Source organism: Pseudopipra pipra, chromosome 4 (assembly GCF_036250125.1).
Source record: "Pseudopipra pipra isolate bDixPip1 chromosome 4, bDixPip1.hap1, whole genome shotgun sequence".
Classification (NCBI taxonomy): domain Eukaryota; kingdom Metazoa; phylum Chordata; class Aves; order Passeriformes; family Pipridae; genus Pseudopipra; species Pseudopipra pipra.
This window is the reverse complement of record NC_087552.1, coordinates 75,789,657-75,803,852: the sequence shown is the minus strand read 5'-3', so window position 1 is coordinate 75,803,852 and position 14,196 is coordinate 75,789,657. Positions and strand designations below refer to the sequence as shown.

General features: G+C 67.4%; 1 protein-coding gene across 2 annotated transcripts in view; it reads right to left on the bottom strand.

Moving 5' to 3' along the window:
• The window catches only part of ADISSP (adipose secreted signaling protein), a 16,084-nt gene extending 1,888 nt beyond the window's left edge, over window positions 1–14,196 (bottom strand). Inside the window, exons 1-5 of one of the 2 annotated variants that reach the window (XM_064653629.1) lie at window positions 14,131–14,196; window positions 8,945–9,044; window positions 6,357–6,493; window positions 3,237–3,375; window positions 983–1,099 (exon numbers count right to left, since the gene is read on the bottom strand). In XM_064653629.1, the coding sequence (XP_064509699.1) occupies window positions 983–1,099; window positions 3,237–3,375; window positions 6,357–6,493; window positions 8,945–8,963 (412 nt within the window). In that variant the 5' untranslated portion in view covers window positions 8,964–9,044; window positions 14,131–14,196. Of the gene's footprint in view, window positions 1–982; window positions 1,100–3,236; window positions 3,376–6,356; window positions 6,494–8,944; window positions 9,045–9,601; window positions 9,954–14,130 lie in introns of those variants that run through there. The other variant, XM_064653628.1, reaches the window with a different exon arrangement.

Here is a 14,196-nt window from a genome sequence, read left to right as displayed (position 1 = left end):
CAGCCCCGGGGACACCGCGGGGGCCGCTGCACAGAGGTGGGGGGGGAACACCCCTTTTTGGGGCGGGGCGGGGCAGTTTTGGGGCTCGCCCCCCGTCCCAAGGGACGCCCACGGGCGGTGCTGGCCCCGGGAGGGGACACCGAGTCCCGTCCCTGTGTCACTGCCGGGGACTGTGGGGACACCCCCGAGGGTCGGGGGGCACGGGGGGCACTGGGGGTGGCCGGGATATGGGGCAGGGGGACACGGGAGGGACCCCGGCCCTGGCAGGATCCCAACCCCGGGGATGTCGGGGTCACCCCGCACCCCTTCCCGGGGTCACCCCGCACCCCTTCCTGGGGTCACCCTGCACCCCTTCCCGGGGTCACCCCGCACCCCTTCCCGGGGTCACCCTGCACCCCTTCCCGGGGTCACCCTGCACCCCTTCCCAGGGTCTCCTCAACCCTCAGGGTGGGGATTTTGGGGTGAAACCCCCTGGTTTAGGCAATTCCTCAGCACTGCCCAGGGGTGGGGACACCCCTGAGGGTTGGGGGGCACGGGGTGACTGGGGGTGCTGTGGGGAAACCCCAGTCTGGAAAGGGTCCCAACCCCGAGGATACTGGGGTCACCCAACCCCCCTCCCTCCCTCCCTGCACCCCTTCCCAGGGTGGAGATTTTGGGGTGAAACCCCCCTGGTTTAGGCAATTCCTCAGCACTGCCCAGGGGAGGGGACAGTCCCCGAGGGTTGGGGACACGGGGGGGCTGGGGGAGGAACCCCAGCCTGGCCGGGCATGGGGACACTGGGGATGTTGGGGTCACACCCCCCTCCCCACACCCCTTCCCAGGGTGCCCTCAGGGCGGCGATTTTGGGGTGAAAACCCCCCGGTTTAGGCCCTTTCCCGAGGGGTGGGACACTGGCACTGGGGGAATGGGGGCAGAGGGGCCGTGCTGGGGGCACAGGCAGAGCCCCGGGACCCCCCAGGCCCCCCGAGGCGCTGCCCCTTACCCATGACCCGGGCCTGGACGGTGACCCTGACGTGGCCGTGGCCGGGGGTGGCCAAGAGCAGCTCCTCCCTCAGCACCCCCTCCTTGTGCGCCGTGTACTCGCAGTGCACGCTCAGCCCTGGGGACACAGGGGGGGCTGAGCCCTGCCTGCACCTTCCCTGCCCTGCCTGCACCTTCCCTGCCCTGCCTGACCCTGCCCTGCCCTGCCTGCACCTTCCCCGCCCTGCCTGCACCTTCCCCGCCCTGCCTGACCCTTCACTGCCCTGCCTGCACCTTCCCTGCCCTGCCTGCACCTTCCCCGCCCTGCCTGCACCTTCCCTGCCCTGCCTGACCCTTCCCTGCCCTGCCTGCGCCTGCTCTGCCTTGCCTGACCCTTCCCTGCCCTTCCTGCACCTTCCCCGCCCTGCCTGTGCCCTGCCTGCACCCTTCCCACCCTGCCTGTACCTGCCCTACCCTGCACCCTTTCCATCCTCCCAGGATGTCCCCTGTACCCTTCCCGTGCCCATCCCACCCTTCCCGTGCTCATCCCACCCCTCCTGTGCCCATCCCACCGTTTCCGTGCCCATCCCACCCCTCCTATGCCCATCCCACCCCTCCTATGCCCATCCCACCCTTCCCGTGCCCATCCCACCCCTCCTATGCCCATCCCACCCTTCCCGTGCCCATCCCACCCTTCCCAAGCCCATCCCACCCCTCCTGTGCCCATCCCACCCTTCCCGTGCCCTTCCCACCCCTCCTATGCCCATCCCACCCTTCCCAAGCCCTTCCCACCCCTCCCATGCCCATCCCACCCTTCCCAAGCCCTTCCCACCCCTCCCATGCCCATCCCACCCTTCCCAAGCCCTTCCCACCCCTCCCATGCCCATCCCACCCTTCCCAAGCCCTTCCCACCCCTCCTGTGCCCATCCCACCCCTCCTGTGCCCATCCCACCCCTCCCGTGCCCCACCCAGATCCCAGGACGGGGTCTGGCCCCTGGCCGGGCACTCCTGGCACTGCTCCAGCCCAGGATCCGGGAAGCAGAGCCTGGAGCAGAGCCCTGGTGTCCCCAGGGCCTGGGGGACAGGCACCACAGGGAGTGCCCACCCCCCCAGGGCCCCCGGAGCTGCCGGGGGTCCCCGGGGGCTCCTGGCCGTGCCAGCCCGGGGTGCCAGCTCCAACCAGAGCTGCACAGCTCTCCTGGGATGGGGCCAGAGGACTGTGGGGAGAGACACAGCCCAGCCCTGAGCCCACGGCCAGGAGGGGACACCCAGGGAGAGGGATGTGGGAGAGAGGGACACCCAGACAGGGATGTGGGAAAAGGGACACCCAGACAGGGATGTGGGAAAGAGGGGACACCCAGGGACAGGGATGTGGGAAGGAGGGACACCCAGGGACAGGGATGAGTGAGAGAGCAGCTCCTGGCTGTGTCACAGCTGGATGGGACCGCAGAGGTGGCCCAAGGGACCTGCTGTGTCCTCAGAGCACACCCCGTGGCCCCAAAGAGCTGCCCCCCAGCCCAGGGTGACACTGAGCTGGCCCAGTGCCACCACACACAGTCCCACTCTCGTCTCCCAGGGGTGTGCCAGCACCAAACTGTGCCCAAACCCCATCCCTGTCCCTGTCCCAACCCCTGTCCCTGTTCCCCCTGTCCCAAACCCTGTCCCTGTCCCAACTCCCGTCCCTGTTCCCCCTGTCCCAACCCCTATTCCTGTCCCTGCCCTCCTGGAGCAAACCCTGTCCCTGTCCTTGCTTCCTTGTCCCAAACCCTGTCCTTATCCCCCCTGTCCCAAACCCCATCCCTGTCCCCTGTCCCTGTCCCAAACCCCATCCCTGTCCCCCCAGTCCTTGGGCTCTGACCCAAACCCACCTGGAGCAGCCCCATTTTGGTCCTAAAGAGGGTTTTACCCCCCAGTTCCAGGTGATAAATCCCAGGGACCCCCCATTCCCATTCCCCCAGGCCACGGGGACACGGTCCCAGTGGGGGCACAACCACCCCGGGCACTGCCAGCACCCCGTGCCACCCCCAGGCTGGGCACACCCCCGTCCCTGTGAGCCAGGAAAGGACAAGGCCTTGGGATTTGGAGACCCCACCCCCGGGAAGGGAACATTCCAACAATCCAATCCATCCCCGTGGAATGTGGGGGGCTCCAGGAGGGAGGAATTTGGGGGGCTCTGGACCCCCCGACTCTGGCTGTGCCCACCTCGGGAGGGGCACAGGGGCTGCTGTGGGGCCAGGAGGGGACGAAGGGGGAGGGACAAGGGGGGGCCACGTTACCTTCTGGCAGGGGGGTGACGCTGAGGACCCGCAGGTTGGGGTTGGGGACGGGGAGGGCACAGACGTCCCCCGCCCCCCTCTGCTCCAGGGGCAGCAGGAAGGTGATCTCGTACTTGTGCAGGATCTTCAGGAATCCCACCTGGAACGGGGCGCACGGGGGGGTCACCCCACGGCACCAGGGGTGGCCCCACACTGGCACCATCCTGGATTGTCCCCAGGAAAGGGGGGGGGGGCACCTGGGGGGTCGTTGTGTCCTAAATATCCCCCTGATTAATCCTGGGGGGTCGTTGTGTCCTAAATATCCCCCTGATTAATCCTGGGGGGTCGTTGTGTCCTAAATATCCCCCTGATTAATCCTGGGGGGGGGGGAATTCCTGCCCTAAATAGTTGGGAAAACGTAACAAATGTGATCGTTTGGGACAAAAAAAGGGGCAAAACCACCCGGGTTGGGGCAAAACTCTGGGAACAACAAACAACCCGAGGGTGTCAAACCCTGGGAACAACAACCCGAGGGTGACAAACCCTGGGAACAACAACCCGAGGGTGACAAACCCTGGGAACAACAACCCGAGGGTGTCAAACCCTGGGAACAACAACCCAGGGGTGTCACGGGAGCAGTTTTCCAGCACGAGCCGTTCCTGGGCTGGAAAAGCAGGAGTGTCTCCCATGGAATTCCTGCCCTGCCCTGACAAAAAGCAGAGCCCTCCAGGGGCCTCGGAAAAGGCCATTTTGGGAAGGGAGCAGCGAGCTCTGGGTGTGACACAACCCATTCCTGAGGGAGGGCCCGGAGCAGGGCCGGGATCCGGCACTGGGAATCCCCCCAAAACCCCCGTCCTGGGCTCAGCCCCTGCACCTGGAGAAGAGAAGGCTCCAGGGAGAGCTGAGAGCCCCTGGCAGGGCCTGAAGGGGCTCCAGGAGAGCTGGAGAGGGACTGGGGACAAGGCAGGGAGGGACAGCACACAGGGAATGGCTTCCCAGTGCCAGAGGGCAGGGATAGGTAGGATATTGGGAAGGAATTCCTGGCTGGGAGGGTGGTGGGGCCCTGTCCCAGGTTGGGCAGAGAAGCTGTGGCTGCCCCTGGATCCCTGGGAGTGTACAAGGCCAGGCTGGACAGGGCTGGGAGCCTCCTGGGCTGGTGGGAGGTGTCTCTGAGCAGGCTTTAGGTCCCACACCATTCCATGACTTATCCATTTCAAACCATGGGAAACCATTTGGCACCAGCCCTAAGGAGCCTTTTCTCTGGAGGGCCGGGAGCACCCCAGACCTGCTGGCCCTGTCCTGGACCCTCATGGCCACATCAGACACCCCATAACCCCATCAGACACCCCATAACCCCATCAGGGACCCCATAACCCCATCAGGGACCCCCATGGTCCCATCAGGGACCCCATATCCCCATCAGGACCCCATATCCCCATCAGGACCCCATAACCCCACCGGGACCCCATATCCCCATCAGGACCCCATAACCCCACCAGGACCCCATATCCCCATCAGGGACCCTATAACTCCACCAGGGACCCCATGTCCCCATCAGGACCCCATAACCCCACCAGGACCCCATATCCCCATCAGGGACCCTATAACTCCACCAGGGACCCCATGTCCCCATCAGGAACCTCCATAACCCCATCAGACACCCCATAACCCCATCAGGGACCCCCATGGTCCCATCAGGGACCCCATAGCCCTATCAGGACCCCATAACCCCATCAAGGACCCCATAACCCCATCAGGATCCCATAACCCCACCAGGACCCCATATCCCAATCAGGGACCCCCATGGCCCCATCAGACACCCCATAACCCCATCAGGGACCCCCATGGCCCCACCAGGGACCCCATATCCCCATCAGGGACCCCATATCCCCATCAGGACCCCATAACCCCACCAGGACCCCATATCCCCATCAGGGACCTCCATAACCCCATCAGACACCCCATAACCCCATCAGGGACCCCCATGGCCCCACCGGGGACCCCATATCCCCATCAGGGACCCCATAACCCCATCAGGGACCCCCATGGCCCCACCAGGGACCCCATATCCCCATCAGGGACCCCATATCCCCATCAGGGACCCCATAACCCCATCAGGGACCCGTCACGGGGTGTCCGTCACGCGCCGTGCGGGGGGAACAGGAGCAGCCCCCCCCTGTTCGGGAGCCCCCCCGGCACGGGAGCCCCCCCTGCTCAGGAGCCCCCCCTGCTCGGGAGCCACCCCTGCACAGCGCTGACTCAGCCCCGGCAGCCGCGGGCGGAGCACGAGGTGCCACCGCGGGGGCTCCTGCTGTCCCCCCCTGTCACCTCCCCCACCGCGGGGGCCTCCTGCTGTCCCCCCCCTGTCCCCTCCCTGTCACCTCCCTGTCACCTCCCCCACCGCGGGGGGCTCGCTGTCCCCTCCCTGTCACCGCCCCCATCACGGAGGGCTCGCTGCCCCCTCCCTGTGTCCATCCCCACCCGGGGGGCTCGCTGTCCCCTCCCTGTCACCTCCCCCATGGCGGGGGGCTCGCTGTCCCCTGTCCCCTCCCTGTGTCCATCTCTACCAGGGGGGCTCGCTGTCCCCTGTCCCCTCCCTGTGTCCATCCCCACCCGGGGGGCTCGCTGTCCCCTCCCTGTGTCCATCCCTAGCCGGGGGGCTCGCTGTCCCCTGTCCCCTCCCTGTCCCCGCCCCCGGACGAGCCAGGACGATCCCAGAGGGAGCGATGGTGGGACCCGGCTCATCCCCCCCGAACGGGGCAGAGGGGACGGTGCCACGTGTCCCAAATGTCACCCAGTGGGTCCCCAGAGCAGCTCCCAAATCTGCTCCCGGGGATGGATCCGGGGGAAAACGGGAGAATCCAGCCCCTAGCCCCCGGCGGTGCCCTCGGGAGCGTCACGGCCACCCCCGGGGGAGCTCGCGGGGGTTGGGGGGCTCCCGGGCCCCCCCGGGGTGTGACGGGGAGCTCGGGGGGTGTGAACATCCCCCCCCAGGGCTGGGGACCGTGAGGACACCGGAGCGATGGGAACACCCCCCGGAGCCCCCCGGGATGGCCCCGGCCCCTCTGGATGAGCCCGGGGTGAGCCGGCCCCCCCCGTGCCCGCCCCCGTGCCCGCCCCCGTGCCCGCCCCCGTGCCCACCTTGACCAGGAAGCCGCCGTCCTTCTCCTGGGTCACCATCACGGCCGAGTCGTGGAGCTGCTCCTGGAAGTGCACGTGGGCCCCCTCGGGGGGGGGGCTGGGGGCGAAGCGCACCGAGCCCCCCTTGCCTTTGCTGCCTGCGGGTCACAGAGCCCCCGGTCACGGCCCCCCCCCCGTGTCCCCGGGGCCGGGACCCCCCACCGGGGGCCGGGGGGGGACAGGGACCGAGGCCGGAGTGTCCCCGGACACGGGGGGGCTTCCCCGTCCCCCCACTCCCTGTGCCAGGGACACGGGGACACGGGGACACAGGGAGCAGGGACCTGCCACCACCCGATGCCCAGAGGGTCCCCAAGGGTCCCCAGGTGTCCCCCGGGCTCGGCAGCATCTGCTCTCTGCTGTGACTGCCTTAGGACAGGCGGTGACACAGGCTGGGACACGGGGACACAGGGACACGGGGACACAGGGGACACAGGGAGCTCCTCTCCGAGCAGGGACCTGCCACCAGCTGATGCTCAGAGGGTCCCCAAGGGTCCCCCGGGTTCGGCAGCATCGGCTCTGCCCCCAGCCAGGCCCTCCTGGGGAAGGGGACACGGGTGGGACAAGGCCGGGGGGCAGGACGGGCTCCCCCACAGCCCAGGGCCAGGGTTCTGGGGAGCAGCCCCCACGGCCCCGGGCCCTGGGAGGTGACACAGGACCCCCGGGCCCTGGGAGGTGACGCAGGACCCCCGGGCACAGCCCCCGGGGGGATTTGCACGTGCTCGGTTCCATCAGGCTCTGTGGGAGCTTCCCAGGAAAAGCAGCCTCTCTTCCTCCTCCTCTTCCTCCTCCTCCTCCTCCTCCTCCTCCTCCTCCTCCTCCTCCCCCCGAGCCCCCGGCCCCGCTGCCTCCATCTGGCAGCGCCGGCAGCAGATTGTCGCCTCCTTGCCTGAAGAAAAGGCTCTTTGTGCTGGAAGCGCCGGGAATCCCGGGATTTAATGACCCGGCATTGTTCAGCCGGAACAGCGCGGCCGAAATCCCCTCCGCACGCAGGGACGGGAGGGACACGCGAGGGACGCGGCCACACACGGGGACGCGCGGGGGACCCCCTGGGACAGGGCACGGCCACCCCCCGCCCCGCCGACCCCGCCCGGGCGCCACCATCCCGGCGGATCCCGGCGGATCCCGGCGGATCCCGGCGGATCCCGGCGGATCCCGGCGGATCCCACGTCCCCATCCCGGCGGGGACGGGGGAGCTCCCGGAACGCCGGTGCCGAGTCCCGGCTCGAGGCAGGGATAATCCCAAAGGAGCCTTTGTCACACGGGAGGACGGGGCACACCTGGGGACAGCACCCGGGGGGGGCCACAGGGGCACGGCCACCCCATTCCGGGCTGGCACGGCCAGGGAGCCCCCGGCACGGGGAGGCTGCAGGAGGATGGAGCTGCAGGAGGATGGAGCTGCAGGAGGATGGAGCTGCAGGAGTTGGAGCTGCAGGAGTTGGAGCTGCAGGAGTTGGAGCTGGCACCGGGGACATCCCGGGGTCCCACCCCGGTGACCTCGGCTGGCTGCCCCTGCCACGGCCCTGTCCTGGCTCCGGAGGGGACCTGGTAGGTGGGGACAGCCCTGGAAGAGCCTGGGGGGGTGACAGTGGCACTGGAGGGGTCCCAGGCCAGGGGGGCCGGGCAGGAAATCCCCTGGATCTGGCATTTCCCCCCTGTGCCCACGGCAGGAGGGTCCCTGGGACCTGTCGGACCCTCGGACTCACCGTGTCCCCTGAAGTGACACACCCAGGTGTCCCCAGGGGCTCAGGGACCCCCCCCAGCCCCTCTCCTGTTGCTCTCCAGCCTCATCCTGCCGGGAATCCGGAGGAGGCTGCAGAGGGAAGCCCTCAGGAGGGATCTGCCCCAGCCCTGCCCCAGCCCTGCTCCCCCCGGGCTGTTGGGAGCACAGAGGAGCCAAATCCCACCTGGGAATGGCACAAAGAGCCCCCTCGGGCTTTGTGTCACCAAGGGCCTTTGGGGGGCCCCTCCAGACCCCCCAGTCTGGCACTGCCAGAGCCTTTTGGGAGGCACTGGGATCCAGGAGCATCCCGGGGGTGGGGGGGTGCCAGGGCTGTGCCTGTCACTGGAGCGGGGAGCAGGGACCCCCATGGCCACCGACCTGCTCATCCCCTCCATGGGCTGTTCCAGGGAAACCTGAATCCCTGGATACAGGCAGAGGGACCCCCTGGCACAGACAGGGCCAGGGGACCCCAAAAGCTCCAGGTAGCCCCTCACACCCCTGCATATGGACAATGGAACCCCCTGGCAGGGCCAAAGGACCTCCCAGCAGGATTATGGGCAGAGGGGACCCCAAAAGTTCCAGGTAGCCCCTGAATCCCTGGATAGGGACAGAGGGGACCCCCCCAGCAGGGCAGAGGGGACCCCAAAAGCTCCAGGCAGCTCTTGAACTCCTGGATATGGAAGAGGGACCCCCCAGCAGGATTATGGGGCAGAGGGAAACCCCGGGAAGGCCACGGCCAGGGGGGAGCCTGGGGAAGGGACAGCAAAGCACGAGCCTGGCCCTGGATCCGGGCAGGGATCCCGGCAGGGGACACGGGACCCGGACTCACCCCTGCCGGCCGTCGCCATGTGTGTCCCCTGGTGTCCCCCCTGCTGTCCGTGTGTCCAACTTCAGCTGCTGGAGCAGGGGCGCATCGTCCGGGAACGGAGCTGGAGCAGGGAAAGGGCAGGGAATGAGCAGGGAAAGGGCAGGGAATGGGCAGGGAATGAGCAGGGAAAGGGCAGGGAATGGGCAGGGAAAGGGCAGGGAATGAGCAGGGAATGGGCAGGGAGCGGGCAGGGAATGAGCAGGGAAAGGGCAGGGAAGGGGCAGGGAAAGGGCAGGGAATGAGCAGGGAATGGGCAGGGAGCGGGCAGGGAATGAGCAGGGAAAGGGCAGGGAAGGGGCAGGGAACTCCCCCCGTGGCTCTGGGAAAGGGCAGGGATTCCCCCCATGCCCTCTCACTCCCCGTGTCCCCCCCTGTCCCTTCGTTCCTCCCCGTCCCCTCTCACCTCCCGGTGTCCCCTCTTACCCCCCGTATCCCCCCGTATCCCCCATCCCCTCTCACCCCCCGGTGGCCCCTCTCACCCCCCGTATACCCCCGTTTCCCCCCTCCCCTCTCACCCCCCGTTTCCCCCCGTTTCCCCCATCCCCTCTCACCCCCCCGGTGTCCCCTCTCACCTCCCGTATTCCCCCGTATCCCCCCGTATCCCCCATCCCCTCTCACCCCCGTTCCGTCCCCTCCGCGGCCGCTCCGCTCCCGGTCCCCGCTTCCCGCTGCCGGGCCCCGCCCCCTCGCTCCCATTGGCCAGCGCTCCCCCAGCGCCGCTCCCATTGGTCGGCGGCCCCGCCGGTCACGCCCCCGGGCCCCGCCCCCCAACGGCCTTCCCCGAGCGTTGCGGGGGGCGGGACCGTTGCTGGGGGCGGGGCCGGGGCCGCGGCAGCCAATGGGAGGCGGGCGCGCGCGGCGAGGGCGCCCCCTGCGGGCGGAGGGGGAACTGCGGGGGGTGGGCGGGACCCCCGGCGCGCGGGGCCGTTGCCATGGAAACGGGGCGATGGCCCGGGGTCGGGGGGCTCCGACACCGATCGCGACAGCGCCGCGACACCGCGGGGAGGGCCCGTCCCACCCCACCCCACCCCACCCCATCCCAATCCATCCCATCCCAATCCATCCCACCCCACCCCATCCCATCCCATCCCATCCCATCCCATCCCATCCCATCCCATCCCACCCCACCCCACCCCACCCCATCCCATCCCAATCCATCCCACCCCACCCCATCCCACCCCATCCCAATCCACCCCACCCCATCCCAATCCATCCCATCCCATCCCATCCCATCCCATCCCATCCCATCCCAATCCATCTCAGTCCATTTCATCCCACCCCACCCCATCCCACCCCATCCCACCCCACCCCACCCCATCCCAATCCATCCCATCCCAATCCATCTCAGTCCATTTCATCCCATCCCATCAAATCCCATCCCATCCCCATCCCATCCTATCTCCTGTCCTCCCCTCCCATCCCATCAAATCCCATCCCATCCCGTCCCATCAAATCCCATCCCATCCTCTTCCATCCCATCCCCATCCCATCCTATCTCCTCTCCTCCCCTCCCCTCCCCTCCCCTCCCTCCACTCCCCTCCCTCCCCTCCCATCCCATCCCCACTCCATCTTAATTCCAATTCCATCCCATCTTGTCCCATCCCATCCCCACCCTGTCCCTTGTCATCCCACCCCACTCCATCCCATTCCATCCCCACCCCATCCCATTTAATCCCAATTCCATCACATTTCATCCCATCCCATCCCATCCCATCCCACCCCATCCCATCCCATCCCATCCCATCCCATCCCACCCCTTCCTGTCCCCCTCCATTCCACGCCATTCCATCCCCACTCCCTCCCACCCCATTTAATCTCAGTTCCATCCCATCCTACCCCATCCCACCCCACCCCTGGACACAGCTGAGCCTGGGAACAACCAGTCCCATCCCGAGGGATGTCCCAGGGCCTGGCTGGCTCCGTGCTGACCTCCTGTCCCTCCCTGCTGGCTCAGGGGACACGTCATGGAGGGGGACATGAGGGACAGGGGGGGACGTGAGGGACAGGGGACAGGAGGGACAGGGGGGGACGTGAGGGACAGGGGGACATGAGGGACAGGGGGACATGAGGGACAGGGGACAGGAGGGACAGGGGGACATGAGGGACAGGGGGACATGAGGGACAGGGGGGGACGTGAGGGACGGGGGACATCAGGGACAGGGGGACATGAGGGACAGGGGGGGACATGAGGGACGGGGGACATGAGGGACAGGGGGACATGAGGGACAGGGGGACATGAGGGACAGGGGGACGTGAGGGACGGGGGACATGAGGGATGGGGGGACATGAGGGACAGGAGGACATGAGGGACAGAGGGACGTGAGGGACGGGGGGACGTGAGGGACGGGGGGACATGAGGAACATGGGGGGACATGAGGGACAGGGGACATGAGGGACAGGGGGGGACATGAGGGATGGGGGGACATGAGGGACAGGGGGGACATGAGGGACAGGGGGGACATGAGGGACAGGGGGGGACATGAGGAACATGGGGGGACATGAGGGACAGGGGACATGAGGGACAGGGGGGACATGAGGGATGGGGGACATGAGGGACAGGGGGACATGAGGGACAGGGGACATGAGGGACAGGGGGACACGTCATGGAGGGGGGACATGAGGGATGGGGGGAGATGAGGGACAGGGGGACATGAGGGACGGGGGGACATGAGGGACAGGGGGGGACATGAGGGACAGGGGGGGACATGAGGGACAGGGGACATGAGGGACAGGGGGGGACGTGAGGGATGGGGGGACATGAGGGACAGGGGGACATGAGGGACAGGGGACATGAGGGACAGGGGGACACGAGGGACAGGGGGGGACATGAGGGATGGGGGGACATGAGGGACAGGGGGACATGAGGGACAGGGGACATGAGGGACAGGGGGACATGAGGGACAGGGGGGGACATGAGGGACAGGGGGACATGAGGGACAGGGGGGGACGTGAGGGACAGGGGACATGAGGGATGGGGGGGACATGAGGGATGGGGGGACATGAGGGACAGGGAACACGAGGGACAGGGGGGACATGTCACTCCCAGGGGGCTGAGCTGACCCCTCAGCCCGGCAGCTCCAGCTGCCAGACCACTTAAAACACCGGGATCCACATTCCCAGGGATCCACGGACATCCTGGGGGAACGGGGCCAGGGGTCACCGTGAGGGACAGGGGAGAGGGGACACCCCAGGGGGACAGTGGGGTCCCAGGGAGGGACCTCAGTGTGAGCCCTGGCCCAGCTCCCCCAGGATGTCCGTGGATTCCTGGGAATGTGGATCCCGGATACAGTGAAGGACAGGGGACACATGAGGGACAGGGGACACGTGAGGGACAGGGGACACGTGAGGGACAGGGGGTCCATGTCACCCCAGGGGGCCGAGCTGACCCCCCAGCCCGGCAGCTCCAGCTGCCAGAAAGCTTAAAACTCCGGGATCCACATTCCCGGGGCTCCCAGAGCCCCAGCTGTGTCCTCACCACTGGCACGGGGACACCACACACAGCAGGGGACACAGGGCCTGGCTCGTCCCCTGCCAGGACACCCCACACCCACATCGGCCAAACCCACCGGGTTTGCCCTAAAAAGTGCCCCTGGCACAGGGACGGTCCCAGAGCCACCCCCAGGCACGTCCCCACGGCCGGGGATGTCACCTGGGGGGGACAAGAGGTGGAATGGGGGACACGGGGGGGTCCCTCAGTGCCAGGCTGAGCTGTGGGGGCCCTGTCACCCCCCCCAGGGTCCCTGTCTCCCCATCCCCGTATGTTGGGATCCCTGTCCCCCCAGCCCTGTGTGTTGGGGTCCTTGTCCCTCCATCCCCGTGTGTTGGGGTCCCTTTCCCCCCATCTCTGTGTATTGGGGTCCCTGTCCCCCCTGCTCAGTGTGTTGGGGTCCCTGTCCCCCCCAGCTTCCTGTGTAGGGGTCTCTGTCCCCCCATCTCTGTGTGTAGGGGTCCCTGTCCCCCCATCTCTGTGTGTTGGGGTCCCTGTCCCCCCTAGCCCCATGTGTTGGGGTCCCTGTCCCCCCTGCTCGGTGTGTTGGGGTCCCTGTCCCCCCCATCCCTGTGTATTGGGGTCCCTATCCCCCCATCCCCATGTGTTGGGGTCCCTGTCCCCCCCAGCTCCATGTGCCGGGTCGGATTTGCTCCGGGATTACAACAACAAACGGATTTGGGAAGGGATTAAATCCCAGCGTCCGTCGGGCTGAGCAGCCAACGGCGTCCCCGCGGGGTCCCCACGCTGCTGGCCCTTGTCTGCTGTCCCCGCGGGGTCCCCACACTGCTGGCCCCTGCCTGCTGTCCCCACGGGGTCCCCACACTGCTGGCCCTTGTCTGCTGTCCCCACACTGCTGTCCCCACACTGCTGGCCCTTGCCTGCTGTCCCCACACTGCTGTCCCCACACTGCTGTCCCCACACTGCTGTCCCCACACTGCTGTCCCCACGCTGCTGGCCCTTGCCTGCTGTCCCCACAGGGTCCCCACGCTGCTGGCCCCATACCAGTGTCCCCACACTGGTGTCCCCACACTGCCAGCCCCACACAGATGTCCCCTCCCTCGCTGATGTCCCCACAATGATGTCCCCACCCTGCTGTCCTCACGCTGATGCCCCCACAGTGTCCCCACACTGACGTCCCCCCTCCCATTCTGATGTCCTCACGGTGTCCCCACACCTCTGCCCTTGCTCTGATGTCCCCACCCCGCTGCCCCCACAGTGTCCCCCCACTGATGTCCCCACCCCGCTGTCCCCACAGTGTCCCCACACTGCCATCCCCATCCTGCTGTCCCTCCTCCCATTCTGATGTCCCCACCCCGCTGTCCCCACATTGTCCCCACGCTGATGTCCCCACCCCACAGTGTCCCCACACTGATGTCCCCACCCCACACTGATGTCCCCACCCCACACTGATGTCCCCACCCCACAGTGTCCCCACAGTGATGTCCCCACCCCACAGTGTCCCCACACTGATGTCCCCACCCCACAGTGTCCCCCCACTGATGTCCCCACCCCACATTGTCCCCCCACTGATGTCCCCACCCCACAGTGTCCCCACAGTGATGTCCCCACCCCACAGTGTCCCCACAGTGATGTCCCCACCCCACAGTGATGTCCCCACCCCACAGTGTCCCCACACTCCCTCTGGCGACAAACCCACCCCACAGCACTTCCAGCTCATCCCAGCGACCATCCAGGACTTTAATTCCCAACGTGGGAGGAGAAC